This window comes from Mus caroli, unplaced genomic scaffold, assembly GCF_978045245.1.
Source record: "Mus caroli unplaced genomic scaffold, Mus_caroli_1 scaffold_20, whole genome shotgun sequence".
Taxonomy (NCBI): domain Eukaryota; kingdom Metazoa; phylum Chordata; class Mammalia; order Rodentia; family Muridae; genus Mus; species Mus caroli.
Window position 1 is genome coordinate 53,288,083 of NW_028227275.1, and position 13,483 is coordinate 53,301,565.

Genomic DNA, 13,483 nt, shown 5'->3' on the forward strand with positions numbered 1-13,483 from the left:
CCTCCACTCCTGCAGCCCTGCCCTGGCATTCTCCTACACTGGGGCATATAGCCTTCACAGGTCTAAGGGCCTCTTCTCCCATTGATGCCTGATAAGGCCATCCTCTGATACATATGAGGCTGGAGCCATGGATCCCTCCATGTGTACTCTGGTTAGTGGTTTAGTTCCTGGGAGCTCTGAGGGTTTAGCTGGTTGATACTGTTGTTCTTCCTATGGGGTTGCAAACCTCTTTAGCTCCTTCAGTTCTTTCCCTAATTCCTTCATTGGGGACACTGCGCTCAGTCCAATTGGCTGAGAGCATTCACTTCTGTATTTGTCAGGTACTGGCAGAGCCTCTCAGGAGACAGTTATATCAGGCTCCTGTCAGCATGCACTTCTTGGCATCCATAATAGTGTCTGGGTTTGGTGACTGTGTATGGGATAGATCCCCAGGTGGAACAGTCTTGGATGGCCTTTCCTTCAGTCTCTGTTCCACTCTTTGTCTCTGCATTTCTTCCCGTCCGTATTATGTTCCCCCTTCAACAAGGACTGAAACATCCATACTTCAGTCTTCCTTCTTCTTGAGCTTCATGAGGTCTGTGAATTGTATCTTGGGTACTCTGAGCTTTTTGGATAATATCCACTTACTAGTGAGTGCATACCATGTGTGTTCTTTTGTGATTGGGTTATATCACTCAGAATGATATTTTTTAGTTCTATCCATTTGTCTAAGAATTCAATGAATTCATTATTTTTAATAACTGAGTAGTACTCCATTGTATAAATGTATCACATTTTCTGTATCCACTCCTCTGTTGAGGGACATCTGGGTTCTTTTCAGCTTCAGGCTATTATAAATAAAGGTGCTTTCAACATAGTGGAGCATGTGTCCTTGTTATATGTTGAAGCATCTTCTGAGTATATGCCCAGGAGTGGTAATGCTGGGTCCTCAGGTAGTACTACGTCTAATTTTCTGAGGAACTGCCAGACTGATTTCCAGAGTGATTGTACCAGTTTGCAATCCCACCAGCAATGGAGAAGTGTTTCTTTTTCTCCACATCCTCTCCAGCATCTGAAGTCTACTAAGTTTTTGATCTTAGCCCTTCTGACTGGTGTAAGGTAGAATCTCAGGGTTGTTTTGATTTGCATTTCCCTCATGACTAAGGATGTTGAGTATTTCTTTAGGTGCTTCTTGGCTATTTGAGTTTCCTTAGTTTAGAATTCTTTATTTAGTTCTGTTCCCCATGTTTTAATAGGGTTATTTGGTTCTCTGGAGTCTAACATCTTGAGGTTTTTTTTTGTATTATTTGTATTGGATATTAGCCCTCTATTAGGAGTAGGATTGGTAAAGATCTTTTCCTAATATGTTGGTTGTTATTTTGTTCTATTGACAGTGCCCTTTGCCTTACAGAAGCTTTTCAATTTTATGAGGTCCCATTTGTAGATTCTTGATCTTAGAGTGTAAGTCATTGGTGTTCTGCTTAGGAAAATTTCCCCTGTGCCCACGTGTTCAATGCTTTTCTCATTGTCCTAGAAGAAATTCTTATTTTTTTATTTCTGATGAATTTGCCATCTCAGCAGTACAAGCCTCCAGTTTTATGACACTCTTTTGTTTTATTCCATATTTATCATGGATTTCAATGGCCTATGATTCTTTAAGAGTTTGAATTCTTTCATGATTCACCCCATGACAGTCTCATATTCTGCTGGAGGACCATTGAGTCCCTAGAGAGGAAATATGAAAGTGACTTCTGCCTGGACTCACCACTGTCTGAAACATGAAGGAATGAGCACAACTGTTCAAAATCCTTGATTCTCCACAAACTATCATGAATAAATTGGTCACGTTTCTCAACATACTAGCCATTATAGGATTTCTTTTCTCTGCTGATTTTCCTCTCTGTATTTTATACTTGCACACACCTCTGATGAGGTGTTACCACTGTTATCTTTGCTTGGGAATTGAGAACTACAAATTACTATAGCAAAGCTGAACTAACCACAACCCTTGGTCTTCCTTTCTCTAGAAATGCAGACCCTGCGTATTATTATGGCCACATTGGCAGCAGCACTTTCTTCTCTATGTATGTGTGTTAGTAATCTTCATATAAATGAGCTACTTCCAACCACATTAAGGTACAAGTTTCAAGTCAGTCACAGAATAACTTCTCCATTCATTCTATGCAACTAAAGGAAGAAAACTAAAGACTGGGTAGTTATCTAACCATTTGGTTATAAAGAGAATGTTTATAACTTTAGTATCCTGAAATTTCACTTTGTTTTGAGATATGTAAGTCTACCAAAGTACTACTACTTAGTATCTCATGTAAATAATGGAACAACTGAAAAGGTGTTTTTTACAAGCAACAGCATACTCTAAATTTGTTTACTTTTATTATATTTATTTAAGGCAACTTTATGTGGGCATGTCATATATTTTTTATCATATTAATTTTCATTATTCTCTCTGATCATCTTATTATTTTTACTTAATTCATTCTACCTTACAATTGAATGCTCTCATACCCTAAATTTTTTAGGGTGTGTAGGTGAGGATACATTTCTTTAAATTGGAATACAGTACAATCTGTTGCTTTATAACATTATCTCAGAGATGCTCTTCGTGCTGATTCAACTCCATCAGTCCCCGATCCACACTTCTGCTGGTCTTCTACTGCTCAGTAAACCCCTTTATTTTCATGTCACCTTTATAGTCAAACTCTTATCCATTTTGAGATAGGTTCTACCTCTTTTTGTATTTCCTTCCCAATTTTAGAGCCTATATCCTTAACTCATATATGTATACATATAAATAAAGCTAAAATATAAGATAAGTTACATATATTACTCTTTCTGTTTCATTGTGTTGAATAAGGAAGTGTCTTCATGGTCTGAATCTGACCTCAAATATTACAAAATGAAATAAATTTGAGAAGGAAGAGTAAGTTACCAAGATCCTTAAATTTAATTGCATTGGTTTTTGTCAAGTAACAGGTTTTAAGGTTTTAAAAAGGATCTGTATGATTCTAAGACACAAGTTTCAAGTGTGCATTTTTACCAGATTTTTTTTTTGTGTGTGCTATATTCTTGCTCCAAGGGCAACAGGTATGGGAGTCATTTCAATGTTTGGTAATAGTGGATTATTCCTGGCCCCCCTGTTTATGATGCTAGCGATATACTCTGCCAACTTGCCCTGGATCTTCTATGGAGGCTTCTCTATCCTCTATGGGTTTAGTGTGTTTCTCCTTCCTGAAACCAAGAATCAACCTCTTCCTGACTCCATCCATGATGTAGGAAATGAGTGAGTAAAACCTCTCTGTGTTCTTTAAGGGAGTTGTTTGCTAATGGACTATGCTGAGGAAGGTAAAGCAGCAATGAAAAACAAGATCAATTGTGTTAATTTATAGTGGTCACTATGTTCAATTGGGGAGTGTATTTCCTATATATGCTGATATTTGGGGTTATTTTAATTGTAGTCAGTATTTTTGAATAGGGACAAATAGTAACCCACTTGTACTGTAGATTCAAATGTTCCTAGAGGTTCTCTATGTCAGAGAGGCTACTTATGCTCAAGCTATGCCAGAAAAAATTTACTGGTTTTATTGGTATTCTGTCTGATTATAGATAGATGTGTGTGTGTGTGTGTGTATATATATATATATATATATATATATATATATATATATATATATATGTGTGTGTGTGTGTGTGTGTGTGTGTGTCTGTGTATGAAACTAACAGTCTATAGGTTTGAGTATGCAAAGCTCATGGAATAATTTAGGATAAATAAATAACATGCAAGACTAAAGGACATGCCATAGATGACTGTGTATCTAAGTGATTCATGCTTCTATTCTCTGTGACATTCCAATTGCCTTGGTTTTTCTAGAAATGAAAATGTTCAGGTAGAGAATAATATGTAGGTTAATTAAGTGGTCTTAACAAGGAAATTAATGGAATAGATTTTAACAGTTTTGAATGTACTTCAAGTGCTTTCTTCCAAAACTCATTTGTTAATCCCCTGATAACCAATATGTAAAGTACTAAATCTCACTCACAACTTAACAGAGAATTTATTTTACAATATTTACCAAAAATCCTTCAGAAGTAGTCATTGTTACACAGGTGATGGGTGAAAGTAGATTATTTTGTGAAGGACAACACTATTTTTTCCCAGATTTTACAAATTTTGTTTTCATGTTTATGGTTTTGTTGTTGTTGTTGTGTGTTCTAGTTGGAAAGAATCAAGACAAGCAAAGGAGGAGGATTCCATCATTAAAGTCACAAGGTTTTGAGGAACTCCTGGAATTGTCGTTTGATCCAAGAGAAGAAAATTGTATTCAGGACATGGTGACAATTTTCCCAGATGATTACTCAGAATTCTTTTTTGATATTATCAAACTTCTTGATAAATAAAGATTAACAAGAAAACACAGATCACATTCTAATTGCTGCAATACATTATTATATGTCAAATATCTATGAGCAATCACATAAGTGATTTGAAGAATTAAAAAGAACATTGAAAGAATTGAACAGTACATTGAAAGAAATCCTGCTTGACATTTTTTGTAATCACGTACACCTACTATGTTTTTGGATGGTGTATGCATTCTATGTTTCCACTGTTATCATATAATACCTGAGGAAATTAAAGGAAGAAATCTTTACTGTTTTCCCCAAATCCACATCACTGGCTTCAGTTCATGGTTACCAGGAGGCACTTCATCTCTGGTGTGAAGCAGTAGTATGGTAGGAGGTAAATGTTAATTTCATACTTGCAAGTAAGGTAAGGAGGGAGGTAAAGATGGAGTGTGGGCGGGAAGGAGGAAGGGAGGGAGGGGGAGAAAGAGAGAGAGAGAGAGGGAGATAGATAGATAGATAGACAGAGAACACAGGAGAAGGAAGTAAAAGAAGAAAAGAGGCAACATTGGAAAAAAGTAGACAAAAGTAGCTGAATATGGCCAAGAACAAAGTAGAATCCTGAAAGCAATGCTTCCCCAAATTTTCGCAGCAAAATAACTCTCCAAACTTCCGCACCTCAAATTTTCTGTCCTTTCACTATCACCAAATGGAGGGGACTGACTCTCCAGTAGATGAAACTTTTTGAGTCATTTAAATCCAAGTTATAACAAGAAGATTGACTACATTTGAAAAACGGCTTTTTAGCACTAGAGAGAACAGTGGAAAGATTGCATAGGTCTTGTATACAGAAGAATATGCATAACGAAGACACAAAGCAAAGGATGGGTGATAACTGGCTTACAAAGTAGGACAATTACACTAACAGTACCAAAGCAATACACTGATAGCAGTGACACATCCCTTCAATCTGTTCATTTGTTTGTATATCCAGTTTTGGTTGGAGTCCAGGCAAAGAGAAAGACTGCACTGTGAGTGGGTGAGGAAGAAACCGCTTAAAGGAAAGTTAGAGTTGAACAAAGTTGACATGAAAAGGAAGGGGAAATAACATGGTAGGAACAGAAATCAGTGGGTGAATCGAGTGGCAGACAATACAGAGAGGGCATGAGGAAGAATAACTAACATTAAGCATCTTTAAATAAGGTATTTTAAAAATACTTTTTACTTTTATCAGATGTATATTTCATATATAAAACATACATACATGCACACACTCACACACACATAAATATACATGAAAAATCAGTGATAATTAGCGGATTCAATTATACATGGAAAGAAAGGAAAAAAAAAGTTTCTCTCAAAGATTGACAATTATAAAGCAAAAAAATTCAATTGTAAACAGGGGGTAACTCACCTAAAATCATTAGTCTTAATCAATTCAAGTTTACTTCCCCTCAAATTTGCATTGTACCTCAGAGCAAATCCAGTGCTCCAGCAACACCACTCTGCCCACACTCACAGACAACTTGACCCCCAGAAGTTCTGACCCCTCCATGCTCACAGGTGAGTCCCAACACCTGCTTCAATACATGGCCTAACTGGGACCACTCAGGGCTCAGAGAATGCAGAACATCCAGTCCTGTGGAGATAAAGGTTCCTTCCAGTTTGCATCTATGCTCCGGATTAGATCTTGTGCTTAAGGTCCCATCCCCACCCCTTCTCCACCCAGGGAGAGCCTGACCCCCATGAGTTCTGACACAGCCAGGCTACAGATAAGGCTCTCCAGACACCCTTCCATATTCATAGACAACCTGACCCAAGGAAGCTCAACATAACCAGGCTTACAGTAAGAACAGGCTCCTGTCTGAGACAGCAAGACCAGTTAACAAGAGACATAACCAGATGGCAAGAGGCAAGTGTAAAAACATAAAACACCAGAACTTGACAACGCCAGAACTCAGTTCTCCCACCAGAGCAAGCCCTGGATACCCTAATACACTGAAAAAGCAAGATTCTGCTCCAACTTCCCATCTTACGAGGAATTAAGTAGTATCTTACATAGGACATAAATAACTCTCTTAATGAAATACAGGAGAACACAGGCAAACAAAAGAAGCCCATAAAGAGGAAACACATAAATCTCTTAAAGAAAAACAGGAAAATACAATAAAAAATGAACAAATTGAACAAATCTGTCCAGAATCTAAAAATGGGAATAGAAAGGTTAAGGAAAACACAAACAGGGAAAATGTTGGAGATGGAAATCCTAGGAAAGAGAGCAGGAATCACAGATGCAAGTATCACCAAGTGAATACAAGAGATAAAAGAGAGAATCTCAGGCATAGAAAATACCATAGAAGACACTGACACACCAGTCAAAGAAAATACAAAGTGCAAAAAGGTCCTAACCCAAAACATCCAGGAAATCCAGGATACAATGAAAAGACTAAACACAAGAATAGTAGGTATAAAAGAGAGTGAAGATTCCCAACTCAAAGGGCCATCTTTAACAAAATTATACTAGAAAACTTCTTTAAAGAAAGAGATGGCCATAAACATACAAGAAGCCTATAGAACACCAAGCAGATTGGAACAGAAAAGAAATTTCTCCCATCATATAATAATCAAAACACCAAGTGCACAGAAGAAAGAAAGAAAGAATATTTAAAGTGGCAAAGAAAAAAGTCAAGTAACATATAAAGGCAGACCTATGAGAACTAGATCAGACTTCTCAACAGAGACTCTAAAAGCCAGAAGATCTTGAGTTGATACCATACAGGTTCTAAGAGAAAAAACCAAACAAAACAAAGACAAAACCAAAAAAAGCCAGCCCATGCTACTATACCCAGGAAAAGTCTCAATTACCACAGATGGAATTACCAAGATATTCCTTGACAAACAAAATTTAAACAATATCTTGGGGTGTGAACTCAGTGGACAGTCCCACAGACTCCAGAGGACTCTCCACCCCCCCAATTGCCCTAGCACGTACAGGATCTTAGGATCACTGGTGAGTAGAACACAACATCTGTTCCAACACCACCAGGAGTGCTTGGACCATCAGAAGCAGTGACACAGGAACCCCACTTGACCAGAGGCTTGGGTTCCTTTCAGTCAGCACTATTCTACCTTGGTTTCGAACTCAGCAGACAGCCCCATGGTCCCCAGAGGAGGTACCACTTCCAGGCGCTCTAATAACCCAGGATATTAGGATCCCAGGATCCCAGGATCCCAGGATCCCAGGAGGTTTGATCATACCAGGATCTCAGGGTCTCAGAGGAAGTTTGACTGCTAAGAACTCTGACACACCCAGAATCTCAGAATCAGAGGATTCCGGAATCACAGGACCACAGAGAAAGCTGGACTCTGAAGAATTCTGACACAGCCAAGATTACAGGTAGGACAGCCTACAATCAGATATATCAAGGACAGGGAACACTTGAGATAATCAGATGGTGGGAGGCAAGTTTAAGAACAGAAGCAACAGAAACCAATGTAGTAACCAAGTATGGCATCATCAGCACCCAACTCTCCCACCATAGCAATTCCTGGATATACCACCACACCAGAAAAGCAAGATATGAATCTAAAGTCACTTCTCATGATGATGATGATGATGGAGGACTATAATAAGGACAGAAATAACTCCCTTAAAGAAATACAGGGGAACACAGGTATATAGGTACAACCACTTAAAGAGGAAACACAAAATCTCTTAAAGAATTACAGGAAAACACAACAAAACAAGAGTAAGAATTGAACAAAACCATCCAGGATCTAAAAATGGAAGTAGAAACAATAAAGAAATCACAAAGGGAGACCACTCTGGAAATAGAAAACCTAGAAAGAAGTCAGGAGCCATTGATGCAAGCATAACACAACAGTACACAAGAGATAGAAGGGAGAATCTCAGGTGCAGAAGATACCATAGAAAACAATGACACAACAATCAAAGAAAATGTGAAATGCAAAAAGATCCTTGCCCAAATATCCAGGAAATCCAGGACACAACTAGAAGAGAAAACCTAAGAATAATAGGTATATACAAGAAAGAAGATTTCCAACTTAAAGGGCCCGTAAATATCTTCAACAAAATTATATGAGAAAACTTCCCCAACCAAAGTAAGAGATGCTCATGAACACACAAGAAACCTACAGAACTCTAACTAGTTTGGACCAGAAAAGAAATTCCTTCTGTCACATAATAATCAAAACACCAAATGCACAAAACAAAGAAAATATATTAAAAACAGTAAAAGAAAAAGGTCAAGTAATGTATAAAGGCAGACCTATTGGAATTACACTTTACTTCTCCCCAGAGACTATGAAACCCAGAAGATTCTGGGCAGATGTCATACAGACCCTAAGAGAACACAAATGCCAGTCTAGGCTACTATACCCAGCAAAACTCTCAATTACCATAGATGGAGAAACCAAGGTATTTCATGACAAAACCAAATTTACACAATATCTTTCCATAAATCTAGCCTTTCACAGGATAATAAAGGGCAAACTTCAACAAAAAGAGCGAAACTAAGCTCGAGAAAATCAAGAAAGTAATTTTTCAACAAACCTAAATAAGATAGCCACATGGACAGAATTCCACCTCAAGCAACAAAAATAATAGGAAGCAACAATGACTTTTCCTTAATATCTCTTAATATCAATGGATTTAATTCCCAAATAAAAAGACAGAGACTAACAGATTGGTTATGTAAACAAAACCCAACTTTTTGCTCCATACAGGAAATCCACCTCAATGACAAAGACACACACTACCTCAGAGTAAAAGGCTGGAAAACAATTTCCCAATCAAATGGTCCCAAGAAACAAGCTGGAGTAGCCATTCTAATATCAAACAAAATAATCTTTCAACCTAAAGTTATCAAAAAAGATGAAGAGCAACAATTCATACTCATCAAAGGTAAAATTCACCAAGATGAACTCTCAATTCTGAACATCTGTGCTCTAAATGCAAGGGCATCCACATTAATTAGAGACTTTGCTATAACTCAAAGCACACATTAGACCTCATACAATAATAGTGGGAGAATTCAACACCTCACTCTCATCAATGGACAGATCATGGAAACAAAAACTAAACAGAGACACAGTGAAACTAACAGAAATTATGGGACAAATGGATTTAATAGATATCTATAGAGCATATAATCAGTCACAAACAGACCTCAACAGCTACTAGAATATTGAAATAATCCCATGCATCCTATCAGATCACTAGGGACTAAGGCTGATCTTTAATAACAACATAAATAATAGAAAGCCAACATTCACATGGAAGCTGAACAACACTCTACTCAATGATACCCTGGTCAAGGAAGAAATAAAGAGATTAAAGACTTTTTTTTTTTTTTTTTTTTTTTTTTTTTTTTTTTTTTTTTTTTTTTTTTTTTTTTTGCGTAAGGAAAGCAATCTTCTTTATTGTACACAGTACAGAATATACGCAGCTCGGCAGGGTGCACGCGGCCCTGTGCAGGGGGACGTGGTTCAAATCCACACTCTGGAAAAGAAGCAAATGCATGAAAGAAGCCCCACACCTTGACGGGGACGGCTCTGCGGGAGGTACATGAGTCCGGTGGGAATGCAAAGTGGCGCTACTGTCCCGCGTCCCTTGACTGGCACATGTGCCGTCAAAACGGGAGGGACAGCTCAGGCTACGGAAGATTCTTCTCAATCCACCCCCAAAACAGCATAAATTCACTAAAGAAAACTAAAACAAACCCCACACCAGTATAAGTGAAGAGAGGAAGAACAACAAAAAAGAACCCCAAAATCTATACAGCATTTACAACAAATAAATCTCCTGTAGCCAGTTGGGGTAAAATATGCATCTATGTGTAGACTGTGTATAGATTAGAAAGCTATAAATATGCTTATGAAAGAGTCCTTTCATCAGAGTACAACGCTAATTAAGGCCCAAGCTTGAGGTTTGATGCCTCTGTGGGCTGACTAGGTTCTCATAGCTCTAAAACATACCCCTCGTTCCTGTGAACCTCCTTCACACGTCATGAGAAGGCTGTGGAGTGTCCCATGCTCAGTCAGCTCTGTGTCCCATCCTGCATGTGTGGAGTGCCAAGGACAGCAAACTCCTGTCAACCAGGAGTCAGGCAGCAAAGCACTGGCGTTTCCTGCTGACTTCCCCACCACTCCAAACCCAATCTGTACACAGCTTTAGTTTGGTTGTTTAGAACATTCCCAATATAATACAGCAATCAGAATAAAAAATTAAAAAAAAAACAAACAAAAAGTAGCAGGAAGCCAGTAATGCTGGCTTGCACTGCTCTACCTGTGTGTGACAGGTAAGTTTCAGACCCCGGGGAACCACTGTGCAGGGTCCAAAGTCCAAAACTGAAAGAAAAAGGAAAACAAGGCAGATGCCTGGGTCCCCAGCAGGTGACCAGTCGTTAAATGGACATGACATGTATGTACTATATGACATGTGTGTAGTACATGACATGTATGTAGTATGTGACATGTATGTAGTATGTACATCTGCTTCCCAGAGAAAGAGAGTTAGTGAGCATGGAGAACTATACACATATAACGCTAAGCTGTGTCCAGGCTGCCCTGCACACTTTAAAAAATGTACAGATCAGGTTATATGCCTCAACAGGTTGTCTGGTGCAGAAAGCACCAAGCGGCTTCTGTGTGGCGAAGGGGAAGCCCCAGCAGATCCCCTCGCAGGCTGCAGCATCTTCCAAAGTAGGCACCGCCCCACCTGAGGGATGCAGTGCAGGTACCAAAAGGGGTTTGTTTTTTGTTTGTTTTTGCTTTAAATACCAAAACTACAAAAATCAGTTTATATAAACTGTTTTTTTCCCCAAAACAACCACCAAAAGCAAGATGAACCCCTCCCCCCCAAAATCAAAGCAAAACAAAATACTGTCATGTTCATCATCTTTTTAAAACAAGCCGTCTGCGCTCAGCCGTGTGACTGCGAGGAAGGGGACTTGATTTACTTATGGTGACGGCTCGGCTGGAAGGAAGGCCGAAGAAGAAAGCGGTCTGAGAACCATGGAGTGAGTAACGGCTCTCCTGGCCTCCCCAGTTCTGGACTACAGGGGAAAGATTTCAGAATGAGCTACAAGAGTTTTGCAATTTCAAGCCTCAATGGTCTGAGCCTCCCCGACCCAGCCTTATCGACTGTCCTATGGGTGTGCAGTTTCTTCCCAAAGAATTGTGCAAGTCAAAGCCTCCTGTGTGAAGGCATTTTAGTAGTCCATGATCAACGCAGATTGTCATACACATCGGTCCCCTTTCATGGGCGCTAACCCTGAACACACTGCAGTACTGCTCTGCACATACTGGCCATGGTGGCAAGGAGGACGGTTTCCATGTCTCCCCAGGAAGTGGTGGTTTCTGTCTCTCCCTGTTCCCACTCCTCCCGAGCCAAGGTATTTGTCTTAAAGGGTGTCGAATCCAGAGACAGCTTGGGTTCTCCTGATAATACTCAAAGGGCAAGCTTTAGGAACAGCCAAGAACACAAACAAAACCACTGCCCTCGTTTGCCTGGATGAGGACTGCTAGCTCTAGGGTGTGGCTACTCGGCCATTCAGAAACTTAGTAAGCGAAGCCTTCGGCGTAGGGGAGGCTGCTGCAGCGATCCATGTCCAGGAGGTAAGCAGGGTTGTCTTCAAAGTGAGTCAGAGGCAGCGTGTCCTCCTCATTGAGGGGGCATTCGGATTCTGCCTTCAGGAACGGGCGCTGATTGTCCGGGAAGGCCATAGAGAAAAGTGCATCCGGGTCACACACAAATTTGTAGACGTAGCGTTCCCCAGCCACCTTCTGCATGATGCCCTTTTCATAGTAATAGCGGAGAGAGCGGCTCAGCTTGTCATAGTTCATGGCTGGCCGATTCTTCTGGATACCCCAACGACGAGCAACCTCTTCCGGTTCTATGAGCTTAAATTCCATGCCTCGGCCAGTCCAGGCAATGAAGTGGGCATTGGCTGGGTCATCCAGGAGGGTGACGAGGAACTGCCACAGCTGCAGAGAGCCTCGTCTCTGATAAGGGGGCCCCTCTCGATACATGGTGGGCTCCTGCTTGACTTTGCCTTCCAGTCTCTCAGGCACCACGCAAGTATCATCAAAGTACAGCCTGGGGTCCTTTTCATACGGGAATCCTTCATGGCTGCTGGAGAAATACCCGCCTCTCATGTAGGATGACTGGCAGTTAGGCACTTCTGAGTCAGCACAGTAATCTCGGGGCTCCTGCTTGATTCCCATGGGTGACTGGAATCCATGTGCTGGAGGACCAGGCATCCCAGGGACCCCGTGTTCATACAGTGGGTCATGGTATTCCTGCTTGAATCCCTGAAGGGGTGGCGGAGCTGCGGGGACAATGGGCTCTGACATCTGCCGGTGGTAGCTGGGGCGACTATCTCCAGGAACTCCTGACTGAGGAGGGAAGGGATGGCTGGGCTCAGACAGCTGTCGCTGAAATCTCTGTTCTGATGGATACTGGCTTTCAGGCATCATCTTTGGCATTTGCAGGGGCTGATGTGGTGGCCGGGGGACCGCAAATGTTTGTTGCTGTCGATTAAAGACTTTTTATAGTTTAATGAAAATGAAGCCACAGCATACCCAAACTTATGGGACACAATGAAAGCAGTCCTAAGAGGAAAACCCATAGCTCTGAGGGCTGCAAAAAAGAAACTAGACAGAGCATACACTAGGAGCTTGACAGCACACCTAAAAGCTTTGAACAGAAGGAACCAAATTCACCCAAAAGGAGTAGACAGTAGAAAATAAACTCAGGGCTGAAATCAACCATGTGGAAACAAAAAGAACTATTTAAAGAATCAACCAAAACAGGAGCTGGTTCTTTGAGAAAATCAACAATAAACCCCTAGCCAGACTAACTATAGGGCACATGGACAGTATCCTAATTAACAAAACCAGAAATGAAAAGGGAGATATAACAACAGAATCTGAGGAAATCCAAAAAATCATCAGATCCTACTACAAACGCCTATACTCAGCAAAACTGGAAAATCTGGATGAAATGGACAATTTTCTAGACAGTTACCAGGTACCAAAGTTAAATCAGGATTAGATTAATGATCTCAATTGTCCCATATCCTCTAAAGAAATAGGAACAGTCATTAGTAATCTCCCA

At 40.2% G+C, this 13,483-nt stretch overlaps 1 protein-coding gene and 1 pseudogene across 6 annotated transcripts in view; one reads left to right on the forward strand and one right to left on the reverse strand.

Moving 5' to 3' along the window:
- The window catches only part of LOC110289150 (solute carrier family 22 member 27-like), an 80,428-nt gene extending 75,761 nt beyond the window's left edge, over window positions 1–4,667 (forward strand). For 2 of the 6 annotated variants that reach the window (XM_085834201.1, XM_085834206.1), the window contains 3 exons: window positions 2,007–2,115; window positions 3,077–3,280; window positions 4,214–4,398. In XM_085834201.1, the coding sequence (XP_085690327.1) occupies window positions 2,007–2,115; window positions 3,077–3,280; window positions 4,214–4,274 (374 nt within the window). In that variant the 3' untranslated portion in view covers window positions 4,275–4,398. Of the gene's footprint in view, window positions 1–2,006; window positions 2,116–3,076; window positions 3,281–4,213 lie in introns of those variants that run through there. The other 4 variants (XM_085834202.1, XM_085834205.1, XM_085834203.1 and 1 more) reach the window with 4 other exon arrangements.
- Window positions 4,668–9,977: 5,310 nt separating this feature from the next.
- On the reverse strand, window positions 9,978–12,895 carry LOC147000181 (ETS translocation variant 5 pseudogene; annotated as a pseudogene).
- Between the last annotated feature and the right edge of the window lie 588 nt (window positions 12,896–13,483).